This window comes from Musca autumnalis, unplaced genomic scaffold, assembly GCF_047663935.1.
Source record: "Musca autumnalis isolate F117 unplaced genomic scaffold, ASM4766393v1 scaffold_3, whole genome shotgun sequence".
NCBI lineage: Eukaryota > Metazoa > Arthropoda > Insecta > Diptera > Muscidae > Musca > Musca autumnalis.
Window position 1 is genome coordinate 200,204,261 of NW_027411866.1, and position 13,789 is coordinate 200,218,049.

General features: G+C 37.3%; 2 protein-coding genes, 1 long non-coding RNA gene and 1 pseudogene across 3 annotated transcripts in view; 1 reads left to right on the forward strand and 3 right to left on the reverse strand.

The window, feature by feature from the left end:
* Nucleotides 1-1,564: 1,564 nt before the first annotated feature.
* LOC141398402 (probable isoaspartyl peptidase/L-asparaginase GA20639) lies at nt 1,565-3,795 on the reverse strand (annotated as a pseudogene).
* Nucleotides 3,796-4,064: 269 nt separating this feature from the next.
* Nucleotides 4,065-8,475, forward strand: LOC141396950 (uncharacterized). Its single transcript, XR_012411276.1, has 3 exons — nt 4,065-4,680; nt 8,003-8,094; nt 8,160-8,475. It is a non-coding gene; the product is annotated as an uncharacterized lncRNA (long non-coding RNA).
* LOC141396949 (probable isoaspartyl peptidase/L-asparaginase GA20639) lies at nt 5,196-6,963 on the reverse strand. Its single transcript, XM_073972688.1, has 2 exons — nt 6,329-6,963; nt 5,196-5,975 (listed from the first exon to the last, which is right to left on the reverse strand). Exons 1-2 carry the CDS (start codon nt 6,747-6,749, stop codon nt 5,398-5,400), a joined length of 999 nt encoding a protein of 332 aa, XP_073828789.1. The 5' UTR covers nt 6,750-6,963; the 3' UTR covers nt 5,196-5,397.
* A 1,647-nt stretch (nt 8,476-10,122) lies between the features above and the next one.
* Nucleotides 10,123-13,789, reverse strand: part of Ggt-1 (gamma-glutamyl transpeptidase) — a 42,152-nt gene continuing 38,485 nt past the window's right edge. The window contains exons 4-6 of the mRNA XM_073976269.1: nt 11,654-12,047; nt 10,911-11,589; nt 10,123-10,845 (exon numbers count right to left, since the gene is read on the reverse strand). Of these exons, the coding sequence (XP_073832370.1) occupies nt 10,555-10,845; nt 10,911-11,589; nt 11,654-12,047 (1,364 nt within the window). The 3' untranslated portion in view covers nt 10,123-10,554. The remainder of the gene's footprint in view (nt 10,846-10,910; nt 11,590-11,653; nt 12,048-13,789) is intronic.

Here is a 13,789-nt window from a genome sequence, read left to right on the forward strand (position 1 = left end):
ACTAGTACCTTCAGCATTAAGAGTACTGTAACGAAGAAAGTCGCCACTTTCTTTTTTGTCTACACTCTTTGTCAATGTTTTATTTATTTCCCAACTGATTAACCGCCCCTCATAGATGTTTACGAATATAGTTAAACTGTGAACCGCTAGGTTCACTGACCCATCGAGTCAGGGTCACATGTTAGCGAACTTCGGGTAATAGGTGACCCTATCACCCCAGTTATCCCTACCAACAAACGTACGCTTTGAATTTATGTAAGGTTGGTGTATCGACACAATGACTACTTGTTCTTAAAAAATGTCTATAGTGGGGATCAATTCTCCGAGTCTTCCTTCTTCCGGGGGCAGAAGGTTCAAAGACAGTACTAAGCCTTAGAATTGGCGTAGTCGGCCACGGAAATAATTACGATGATGAATACAAAGAAAATTTATGAATCCTCCAAAAACCCTTGTATGTAGTTGTCAAATGACGACGTTTCTTGCGATGCCACTGTTTTTTTTTACTTTGATGCTGTGTTTTTTACGTAGCTGTAATTTATTTTGTTGCTGTATTATTGTATTTATAGCTGATTGTTAAAATTCTTCCTAGCGAATGGTGGTGAGTATCTTGTACCCCGGTTAGACTTAACCGGATAAACCCAGTGGGTTTGGATTTCAAATGTCAATTCCATAGGGCAAACGTCAAATAAATCATCTCGAAGTGGGTTAATCCCACAAAAAACTCTAGTTTATCCGTACTATTTGTTTCATTAAATGTGGTTTCATATATGGATTTCCTGGGGTGCGATGGGGGTGATATAGGCTTACCCTTTTATAGATTTTATATGTTCTGGGAATTTTCGTGATACCCACATCATATCTATTGCATACTGGGTTGCCGCATCGCATACGTTGTACTCGATTTTAGCGCTTATATCCTCGGCTGCGGTATATATTCTAGACAACATATTCATAATATCCATTATTGTGTACTCTCGTCTGCCTCCAGTCCCGATGTTGAGGACTCACAATCTGTATCTTTGGAGGTACCACCGTTCCACAACTTCAATATATGACGTGTGGTAATTGAGGAACTCTTGATCCATGAGGTATCCACATCTCGATGCTAATGCCTTTAGGGCAATGACCCGTCTTTCCTCCTCTATAAATCGGAAAATCGGTGACTCCAGTGGAGATATTTAACACAATACGCTGGACTTCCAGTTTGTTATATTGTTGATGTTGTTAATGTCGCTGGCACTTGTTTAATGAATTCATGCATTTTCGATATTACGGCGCCGAACGAAGTGTTTTTTGTTGAACAAATGGAACTGCTTATTCAAAATAAATCACTTATCACGGCATTTAGAATGAAAATTGCTTAAAAATAAGTTATATTTTTTAATGAGTAGCGTGTCTGTATATACTAAAGAAAGTACAGAAATAATATTGAAGATGTTACGATTGAATACCGTGATTGCATCACTAACTAACTATGAAATATGAAGTTCAAAACAATGTTCCCGACAAAGGGGACAAAATCAAAAACAAATGAATATCACTTCTTATTTTACTCCTAAATAATTCTATTTATGTTTATAGTCATAACATGTTATACACATTTGTAACGGAAAAAGAATATTAAAATTTGTAAAAGAATATACAAATTAACTGCTTAATTATATCAGATATTTAAAGTTATATTCATATTAAAAAATCAATAGTTTTCACCAAAGGCAGTATTTTCCAAAAACACCTTCACAAATCATCCTCGAACTGTTCATTGTGATTTATGCCATATATCAATTTATTGCCTTTGATATAGGCATAAGCCATACGTTTCGATGTCAAATATATATCAACATTCCCGCGGGCATCAATAGTTATAGCACCACCAGTTCCCACCAAACGTTCAGTCATTATTGTTTCACCATGGCCGGTAGTGGAAACACCACCAATTTTATTATCAGCATAAGTACCACATCCCAACAAGGGGGTATCATCAATGCGTCCAGCAACTTTCCCCGTAATACCACCAGTTGAGGTTGCAACAGCTATGTTACCTTTGGAATCAATGGCAACAGCGCCCACTGTACTGCCAGATTCTCCGATTGTTTCTTTTTCTTTCGGGTCCCGTTTTTCAGCACCGAGTTCAGTGCGTGCAAATATCGTATCCAAACCCTTGGCTTGGAAATCAAAATTTCGATTTTGTTTGGGAACAAGTCTAATTTATGTAAGGCCACCTCGCGAAACTCCTTGTGATGCCTGCTTTGATAGCAATATGGATACCATTTTAAAGTTTTTGTGCTCCCGGCGATAACAATATTCACACTACCTTACTCACCCTACTTACTCACCTGTCATTTGTTCAAACCCTTGATCCAAGGCAAATTTCTGAGCAGCAACACCACCAAGGAAAGTATGTTGGTTCTTTTGCATTACATAGCGTGCAACCGAAATGGGATGCATTATATCGTGGATAAGTGTAACACACCAGCTCTCAGTTTATCTCCTTCCATTATACTGGCCTCTACCTCAGCTTTGCCATCCAAATTCAAACATGAACCATAACCAGCATTAAAATGTTCATCATACTCGATGCTGAAAGGGCATGTTTCTGTATATCAATTGGAAAATGAATGCCAAAGAAAAAATATCAAACTCCTTGCAACTTTACCTTATAGAAATATACTACACCTTTTTCCCATGTAATTCGAAACATTCGTAACATTTCATTTGTAATCCGCTATTCCTATTTGTAGTTCGTAACATTTTATTTATAGTTCGAGAATTCCATTTGTAATTCGAATTATTCCATTTGAAATTCGAATTATTCTATTTGTAATTCGAATTATTCTATTTGTAATTCGAATTATTCCATTTGAAATTACAATTAGCATACAGGGAGGAGAAAATATTTCCGAATGAACAAGTGCACGTGACAGAACATTGTCATTAAATGCCAGAGAAGTCAAGTGTAGCATTTGATATTTCCCATAAACTATATAAGCTTCAGGCCTTCAGAGGCATTCTGACACAACAAGTTGGTACTCATGACATCTACTTTGGAGTAGATGGTGGCCCATTCATTTATAAATAATGATGAGTAGCTAAAAAACGCAAACGTTCAGAGGAAACTGAATCACAACCAATGAAAATGAAATGTATTAAAACATGAAACCATTTATTGTTATTATAAACAATATTTATTATTTAAGAACAAAAACAATAAATAAAAGCAAAATAAAAAAAAAATACAAATTAAGCACAAACACACAAGAATAAAATCACAAAACAAAAAACAAAATAACAAAAGCAAAATAAAAAATACAAATTAAGCACAAACACACAAAAATAAGATAAAATCACAAAAAGCAAAATAAAGAAATAACAAAAAAACTATATTTTTTCCTGCATTTCCTTAAAAACAGAGGACCCCCTCTTCGAAGAATAAAAAGACAATGTATCTTCTTGTTCTTTTGTTTGTCCTTTTTTATTGTTTTGTAAAAATTCGTAAAACTTTTTTGTACTTTTGTCAATCTCTTGTTTGGTTGGCATAGACATTGCCATTTTTGTTGTTTTATTTTGCCTTTTAATTTTAGCAATTTTGTAGGACTTCGCATAAGGCCCTCCGACGGTCCTGTGCAACTGGTACATTAAAGACGGATATGGTATTGCAAAAAATGCGGCGACATCCTTCGGATGGCCTACATTGTAGTTAACTAGATATAAGGCCATTTGAAACTCCTTGTTGGTGTAGGGTTTTCTACTATTTGTGGTTTCTATATCTTCCAAAGCCCTTGCAATTGCGTCCATCCTGGGTTTTAAGGCTGTCATTTCATTGCTGCTACATCCGGAAAAGTTCCCATCAAATTCCGAATGAATAGATGGCAAGGAATGCAGTGGTGATGTCGGTAGTATCTAATCCTTGATCACAGATTCCTCAAGACGATGATGAAATGAAATGTTAAAAAACGCACACAATCCGGTCAAGTCTAAACGCGGTATTAGTCTTTTATGTCAGTGTAAATTTCATATGTCATAGTTCATGTGATGAACATCGAAATGAACTCCATAAATTTCTTGAAGTTTAAAACGGGCGGCAAGTAAGCAAACAAACAACCTTAAAAATGTCAATGGAAAATTTGTATAATCTGCGAATTGGCCAAGAAATTTTTTCAGAAGAGGAAAAAAATGCTTTGATTAGCAAAGCTCTATCTGGAAGGCGAGCTTACGTACATGGCCAACGAGATTTGGGTAACACTACACCAGCACTTGCCACGGTGGAAAGGTGGTACCCACGGTACCGCGGTGGAATGGGATTCGCGGAACAAAGTGTCTGAAATAAAATATGTGTTCTGCACTTCGACGCTATACGCGTCAAACTAAATGGCATGAAGATCTTGCAGTATGCTTTCCTGCTAACCGGGTTATTTGCTGACTGGACACTATTTATTGGTACCCAAGAAGGCCGAATTAGGTGTTTACCCCATGATTTAAATTTCATGTTGGGTAAAATATACTCCGCGGCAGAGGATATCGGTGTTAACATTGCTTACAATGTGTGCGATGCCGAAGGACGGCACATAAACTTATTAAACCCCCTTACGGCAGGTGTAAGGGTTGACTTAACCCTACCTGCGGTTGAAGGATTCCGGCGGAGAAAGCTGTGGGGGTTCGGTGCGAACCATATGATATCAAGTATGTATATCAATTGCCTTCCATAAGGGAAAAATCAACAACATAAATTTTGAATATGTGGGCACATACTGCGTTAATGAAACAAAATTAAAAAAAAAATATATGCTTATGAAGATTTTCATATGGGCGTCTTTAAGTCAGTTTATAATAATACAGTTGTTGGTGAATTGAAGGAGAAAAACTGCTTTGCGAAATAGTGATTGAAATCCATGGGAATTTTGATTTAGGACAGTTGACAACCCACTACACAATAGAAAAGTTTTTTTTTTATCGTATTAGAAGAAGATGTTGTGGTACCACACCATCTAGTAGAACAATGGCATGGCTTAAACATCGAAAATTGTTTCAAAATAAGTTACATTTTTAATGAGTAGCGTGTCTGTATTTATTAAAGAAAGTACAGAAATAATATTGAAGATGTTACGATTGAATACCGTCATTGCGACTATGAATTATGAACTATGAAGGTCAATACAATGTTCCCGACAAAGGGGACAAAATCAAAAACAAATGAATATCACTTCTTATTTCACTCCTAAATAATTCTATTTATGTTTATAGTCATACCGAGTTATACACATTTGTAACGGAAAAAGAATATTGAAATTTGTAAAAGAATATACAAATTAACTGCTTAATTATATCAGATATTTAAAGTTATATTCATATTAAAAAATCAATAGTTTTCACCAAAGGCAGTATTTTCCAAAAACACCTTCACAAATCCTCCTCGAACTGTTCATCGTTATTTATGCCATATATCAATTTATTGCCTTTGATATAGGCATAAGCCATACGTTTCGATGTCCAATATATACCAACATTCCCGCGGGCATCAATAGTTATAGCACCACCAGTTCCCACCAAACGTTCAGTCATTTCTTTACATGCTTCCTCGGTAGCTTGCTGTGCTGTTTTATTGCCATATTGAATTTTTGAAAGAATTTTTTGTGCCAAATTAAAACGCATTATTGTTTCACCATGGCCGGTAGTGGAAACACCACCAATTTTATTATCAGCATAAGTACCACATCCCAACAAGGGGGTATCACCAATGCGTCCAGCAACTTTCCCCGTAATACCACCAGTTGAGGTTGCAACAGCTATGTCACCTTTGGAATCAATGGCAACAGCGCCCACTGTACTGCCAGATTCTCCGATTGTTTCTTTTTCTTTCGGGTCCCGTTTTTCAGCATCGAGTTCAGTGCGTGCAAATATCGTATCCAAACCCTTGGCTTGACGTTCTTTGAACTCCTGCAAAGCTCGTCGTGCATCATCGGTTACCAAGGAACCATCTGAAATGATGGAAACATATAAAATGTTATTTAGAAATCATAATTTCGATTTCGTTTGGGAACAAGTATATTTTAAGGCCACCTCGTGAAACTCCTTGTGATGCCTACTTTGATAGCCATATGGCTACCATTTAAAAGCTTTTGAGCTCCCGATTAAGCGAAAAAATATATGTAATGTGGGTCCCAATATCTATCAATGGTAGACATAGCAAAGAGATCCGTAAGGGGCAGTCCATGGACTTAAATCTGAGTTTGTTCTATGCAATTCAATTCTTCAGTTTAGTTTCCTATGGATTTAGTAAAGAAAAAATATTCCGAAACAATATTCACATTTAATCACACTACTTACTCACCTGTCATTTGTTCAAATCCTTGATCCAAGGCAAATTTCTGAGCAGCAACACCACCCAGGAAAGTATGTTGTGTCTTTTGCATTACATAGCGTGCAACCGAAATGGGATGCATTATATCGTGGATAAGTGTAACACACCCAGCTCTCAGTTTATCTCCTTCCATTATACTGGCCTCTACCTCAGCTTTGCCATCCAAATTCAAACATGAACCATAACCAGCATTAAAATTTTCATCACATTCCATGGATCGAACTGCTGCTTCTACAGCATTCAATGAACTGCCTTCACCACCACTTGGAGGTATTAAATGTTCAATTGCTGAACGCAAGGCTTTCTTCATACCTCCCAGCTTGCCTGGAACACGGGCATCAGTAATATCACCAGCTCCTCCATGGATCAAAAGTATTGGTTCAATTGACATTTTTGATTCGTTACCCTTGCCTTTTTTAATTCTTTAATGTGAGAAGTCGCTTTCTTACTTTCTGTTGTGACTGGCAATCGGTGTATTTTCCAGAACTGTGCGGTCTGTCCTACTTGCATTTAATATCTACTAAATACTTTCTTATCAGCTGCATTAATAATTGCTCTTGCCCTGGGGTTTGATTTGTGGGGAATGTTGATCGGCTGTGTTTTTGTTTACATTTTTTAACTTGTTTACTTCGCAAGAAAGCTATGTTACCATATTTGTTCAAATATAATGATTGCTACCGATATTTAAGTTTGAATATTTACAGCATACTTTTAGGATCTGCGAATTACATGAGTGTAGTTAGTCCTCATGTGTGGGTTATACTTTACGTTATTTTCAGCCCAATCATGAATGACAATTTGTTGCGTACCGCCTAATGCGGCGCTATGGTGGGGTTCCAACTCGCTCAGTCGGGGCACACACATCCAGGGGGTTCTTAACCCTCCCACCATCAGCCCTAGGGGTCGAACAATAATGAGAAGGGGGAATACATACACAAACAAAATATTACCATGACCAGGGAACTTACTGTCTTCGTTCCCACATTTGCCCACCCTACCTTTACTCTTTCGTCATAATAGAAACATTTCTTAAGAGCCCCGAAAGCCACACACACACTTACCGACCAGTAACTTACATCCTATTCACTCCCTCACAAAGAAACACTTAGCAATTCATTATAATGACATAAAAGCAAACATTAAAATATTTTATGGACATCTTCTAAACTTAAACCTAACAGCAAAACATTTAAACAAAGTCAATATTTGAACTCCTAACACCGACGCTTCTATTGTGAGCCAATCGCTCAGGCTACCAACTAATACGCTTAGGAATATTTTTCGCCAATATGGCCACTTTAGAAAAGACTACAACCTCCTAATAGAGCTCTGTTACGAAGGTATCATGGACGTTACCATATGTCCATACACAAAATCAATTCCAATTATTCCTATCGTACATCAGTGCAACCCTACGCTCACGTAATCTGTAGGGCGTTAGAAATCCTAACAAAATTTTGAATCTTAAAAGTAAAATCTACTCACTACGGACAACACGATTTAGCTTAACTTTTAATTACACTTAAAACTATTTGATTTCTTTAAGGTTTTTCTTCTTTGTTTTTGGTCAAGATTAGTGACTCCTAGGATAAAAAAATGCAAACTTTAAAATTGTTAAATCAAAATTTCTTTTCTTCTTTGCAGGTTGTCTTCAAAATTAAAGGGACGATTTAGTCCGTAATTCCATTAGAGACAACAATCACTCTACTCCGAATCGAATGGACATTTAAATTTTGGTAAATATTTTTAGTCTTGATTGGTTACCTTGGTTCCTCAATACTTATGTAATTTATCTTTCTAGGGGTTCCGTCGTCTCTCCAGACCAAAGCATTGGGGCATACTCCGCACATGAAGCGGCAACCTCGGCTAAGAAACACCCGTTTATTAAAAATATAACGACCTCCTCTAGCCTTCTTGTTGAGAAGGTCAACACTTGATGATCCTTTGTGGGTTGGCAACGATCTTTAAATAAGTAATTTTAACCCGTAATTAACACCCCGATCACATCATGAATTGCTTTACACTTACTTAAGGGGTTTATCGCGCACAACATATGATAAAATACAAAAGAACCACCAAGAATTGGTTATTAAATAAAGATACTACTCACCACTTTATTTGTGTTTTTTCTTTTTGTTTTATTTGTAAAGTTTATCTTGACCAAAGGTAAACGTGGTCTAAAACTCTCTTACCACATACAAAATGACAGACATTTTTTTGGGATTTTCGGCTTTTATACGGCGGTGAAGGACGCTCAATTTCCATCTTTTCTTTAATTTTCGGCTTTTATACGGCGGGTGGAGGACGCTCAATTTACCTCTTTTCTTTAATTTTCTCAAATTTTCCGACATTTATTTGTTTATATTTTTATTGGTGTACTACTAAACCTTAACCCTTACACATGAGAGAATTTGAACATACAAAATTATTGTACAACAATTGTTGAAAAACAAAAAACGCTGGATAAATGTATATTTTCATTTATTTTTATTTCAAAATTCATATTTTCCAATTTTTGCCAATATTTAAGAACACTCGTTTCTAACACTTTCATGATTGTGACACTTCCATAGCATAATGGAGTCAATTGCAGTGTAATTGTGTAATTTATTTGATTCCTCCTCGGACATTAATATATACTATTTTAAATACATATGTATATTTTTGTAACACATACCTTCCAAAAGTCGGAAGTTATCACGGATCCGGGTGTATATACCATTTTATGAAGGGCAACAGGGTATTTTTCAAACGGTCTTCAATGGAGACAATAAAATATTTAATTGTTCACCGTTCAATAACGCCGAAAACCCATTGCCCCTCAACAGCATGGTCATGGTGGTACTTTCTCTTTCCGCCTCGTCTATTTCCAATACTACTCCAGGGTCGCCATTCTGAAGCTGGGTCTAGAATGAACTGAATATAACAACTTTCCTGTATAAGTTATTCCAGTCCGCTTATCAATTTGCGCTTCTTCAATTATGTCGTTTAGAGACTCGTATTCTCAACCACATAAACAAGAAGATAATCATCTGACATATAGACAGACGCGACTGATCAAAAAACGTTACTTTACGTAAGGAACGCTGAACATTGCATCGGTTTCTCTGACGACCCCGAAACTATTTTCGACATCTGAAAAAAAATACAAATTATAAAAAAACTGGAAGAGAAGTGTCTATAAGGATATGGAGTGGAGTTGTGTCTTTATCCACGTTGTTGTGATTGGTGGATGTGTGAGGTTATTTTACTTACTGCCGTTCCAAAGTTTGACCAGTTTTAACGCTTCTGAACCACTGTATGTCTTTGTATACCGATATAGCTCGTGGTTCATGCGACGTCGATATTCACCGTCTAGGGATAGGTAATGAAAAGCAATAATCGAAATGTATAAACAATTTGTTGCTTTTGATATTGTAAATTAAATGGCACAAAAACATTAATTTTAAAATTAAATTTTAGTTATTTAAAGCGATAATCCTATGTACAATGCTTTATATTCTAAAATATTTTATATTGTGAACTTTTCTTGGTCAAAAACGTAAACATTTTAATTTGTTTACTTTGAACAGCTGATTAAAAGTCAGCTGGCCCCACTTGTAAATTTTTACGGGACAAATTTTCTAAGCAAAAATTTGTAAACGTTACTAGATCTTCCTTCTGGAGAAGTCGGGCTATAAATACAAGGGAATTTTTAGGGAGTCAGTTAGTTGTGCACTGACGCTGCACTGGCTGTATTTAAAATATCATACACTCTTTAGTCGTTTCCTTATTTAATTAATAGTTTATTTATTAAATTCAGTATTCAACACGTACATAATTGTGTATTGTTTGTTTTTTGTTACAAAAATAAAAAAATCAACTATAGTTAAAAATACGTACATACATATTCACATAAATATTATAGAAATAATGATTAATATTTACGAATCCCTGACTTGCACGGAATGCATTTTTAACAGCACCGAGAAAATAATCACAAACAATTATCGATATGAACAAAATTAGCATATCAACAATATAAACAAACATTAAAATCTCTTATATAATATTTACAAACAAAAAATATATAAAATATTTATTTATGTACACGTATATAGATTAAATAACACTTTAATACTATATTTGTATTTTTGACTGGCTGGCAATACTTATGAGCGTCCATTGTCATATGCTTCTTCTACTTCAAATTTCTTTTAATGCTGCATTTTATTGCGAGCTTGAATGGTGGCTGTGCTACCAACACGACGACGATCAAAATAGGGTTCAGGTACTCCGGTGCGCACACCAATTGCCGTCAAGGCAGCAAAACCACTACCTTCGGGAGACACGGACACTACATGACCAACTTTGCTTAAATAATTACGAATCTCAACAGGGACCTCAGATTCAGCGTCAATTAACATGGGAGCCAATTGATGGTGTAAACGGCCATCATTGACAGCTTGATCCATGGTTTCATTAAATATTAAATATTTTATAATGGTCTGCAAAGAGACAAAATAAAATTATTTCAAATTAGCCATTTCCAAAATTTGATCTCTCAACTTACCGCTGCCACGGAGGTTGTGATTTTCGTGCCACCAGCAGCACCCACCAACATTTTCACATTACCCTCATGATCGAGAATAATTGCGGGGCACATTGAAGACATGGGTCTCTTGCCGGGTTTAATGTAGTTCGCTGGTGAGGCTGGCACACCAAAGGAATTAATCAGACCGGGTGTGGAGAAGTCATCCATTTCATCGTTTAAAATAATACCAGTACGTGTTGAACGTACCTTGGCACCAAAGTAATTATTCACAGTGCTTGTCACAGTGACAGCATCACCATTGGCGGCCAGCACAGCCATATTGGCAGTACCATGATCTTCTTCCACAGTGAAATTGGCACCATAATAGATGGTGTCATTAAAAGTCTTGTCGTCGTAGATCAATTTACGTATTTCATCGGCAAATTCTTGGCTAATCATTTTCTCAAATGTCTCTTTGATGGCATCATGCATTTCCGGATCATTTTCCATGTCACCCAAGTTGCTGCGATGACCATAGGCATGCTTGTAGGTTTCAATGACACGCTGCCAGTAGATGGCACGATCATCGGTATACAAATCACTCATGACATTTAATATAAAGGCCAACAAGGCACCGCTGGAGGGTAGTGGAGTTGTATACAATTTATAGCCACCTGTGACATTGGCCACCACATGATGTGTATCCTCCCATTTGACCCTGTAAACAACACACAATATTCATTAAAACATGCTACTTTTATAATTTCTACATCCCTACTTACTTGTAGTTCTTTAAATCGTCCAAAGTAATTATGCCACCCATTGCCTGAATATCTTCCACAAACATTCTGCCTGTTTCACCACCATCGTATATCTCACCAGCACCATTTTTGGCAATTCTCTCCAAGGTATCAGCCAATGCCAAACGTTTAAGATAATCACCTACCTTGTATAGGCTACCATCTGGTTTAACAAATACTTCCGCCATAGAAGGTTCGTTACGTATTTGTTCTTCTTTTGAGACGAGGGCAGCTGCTAAATATTTGGAAACCCAATGACCTTCACGACACAATTTAATGGTGGGTTGGAAAAGCACAGACCATGGCAAACGACCATAACGTTGATGCATTTCCCAATAGCCAAGAATTTCACCAGGTACAGCTCCAGCCAGGGCGCCTAGGAGGAAAACGGAGAAGGAAACAGTTTGGTTTATTATGTGAGTTGGAAAATGTGTGAAAAAAAATGGGTCTCAAATTGGAAGATTTAATTTTAGCAAAAACAAGAACCATCAGCAGTGTACTATTACGAAATTAACAGAGATCTGTTACGGAATTAACAGAGCTCTGTTAAGGACTTAATTAGGACCATCTATCCTATGTATTTCAGGGAGCTCTAGATATATTCAGATTTCGGTAAAAAATTATTTTATATACCCAATACTAAAGGTGCTAAAGGTTAATACTTTGGGCCCCGGCCAAAAAACGGTGAGGGATGGGTCGACGGGATATTTTTTCTGGAGTGGGCATCGAAGGACCATCTAGCCTATGTATTTCAGGAAGCTCTAGATGTACTCAGATTTCCGTAAAAAAATATTTTATACCAAAGCTGCTAAAGGTTAAATACTTTGGGGCCCCATCCCAGAAACGGTTAGGGGTGGGTCGACGGGATATTTTTTTCTGAAAAGGGCATCGACAGACAGTATACTTACTTACTTAGCTGGCCCATTACAGAATATTTGTTCCATAGGCCGAACTAAGAAAAGATTTCCAATTCTCTCTGTTTAGTGCTTCGCTTTCTGGAACACCGCGCCTTTTCATCTCTTCATCCACTTGTTTACGCCATATATTCTTTGGCCTGTCAATTCTGCGTGCACCGCCATGCGGCCCGAATTTATATGCCTTTTTAGCAGGTTCATCATCGCTCATTCTTATGATATGGCCTAGCTAACGCAATCGCTGCATCTCGATACGTTTAACTATATTGATGTCGTTGTATAGCAGATACAGCTCGTGGTTCATACGACGTCGATATTCACCGTCAACGCAGATTGGTCCGTAGATCTTTCGAAGAATTTTTCTCTCAAACACGCCAAGCACTGCCTTATCTGCTTGTGCAAGAACCCAGGCTTCGGAACCATACATCAGCACGGGTAGTATCAGTGTTTTGTAAAGCGTTATTTTTGTTTGACGAGTTGTGGCTTTGTTTTTAAAGTGCTTACTTACGCCAAAGTAGCATCTGTTGGCCAATACAATTCTTCTTTTTATTTCACAACTGATGTCGTTTGTTGTGTTTACGGCGGTGCCGAGGTATACGAAGTCTTTTACTACTTCAAAACTATAGGAACCAACTTCAACAGTTGGTCCGAGCTCAATGGACGCACTGCGCGTCGACACCATCAACTTGGTCTTCTCGCCGTTTACCGCCAGACCCACTTTAGCAGATTGTCCTTGGACCTTCATAAAGGTATCGGTTTTTTTCTTTTACTGATCGTCCCATGATGTCTATATCATCAGCATAAGCAAGTAACATGTGGCTATTGGTGTAGATTGTGCCACTTCTTTTGACGTTTGCCTCTCGTATAACCTTTTTTAGCAGGATGTTTAAAAGATCACACGAAAGGCTTCCTTTTGTCTTTGAAACCTATTTTGGTACAAAACTCTTCGGAGAGGTTCTTTCTTTCGATCTGCATCCCTTGGGTCTTCCCCAGGATTTGCCGCAGGGTAAATATCTGGACAATGGTGGACTTGCCAGGTCTAAAGCCGCATTGGTATGGTCCAATTATTTCGTTGACCATGGGCTTTAGTCGTTCGCACAATATCCCTGACACTATCTTGCAGGCGATAGGGAGAAGACTTATGCCCCTGTAGTTGGAGCATAAAGTCTTAGCTCCTTTCTTATGTACGGGACACAGGATGCTA

Coding starts and splice junctions, on each gene's coding strand:
- LOC141396949 (XM_073972688.1), bottom strand. CDS start 6,749: ATGTCAATTGAACCAATACTTTTGATCCATGGAGGAGCTGGTGATATT. Junction 5,976..6,328: donor AGGATTTGAACAAATGACAG/GTGAGTAAGTAG, acceptor CCATCATTTCAG/ATGGTTCCTTGGTAACCGAT.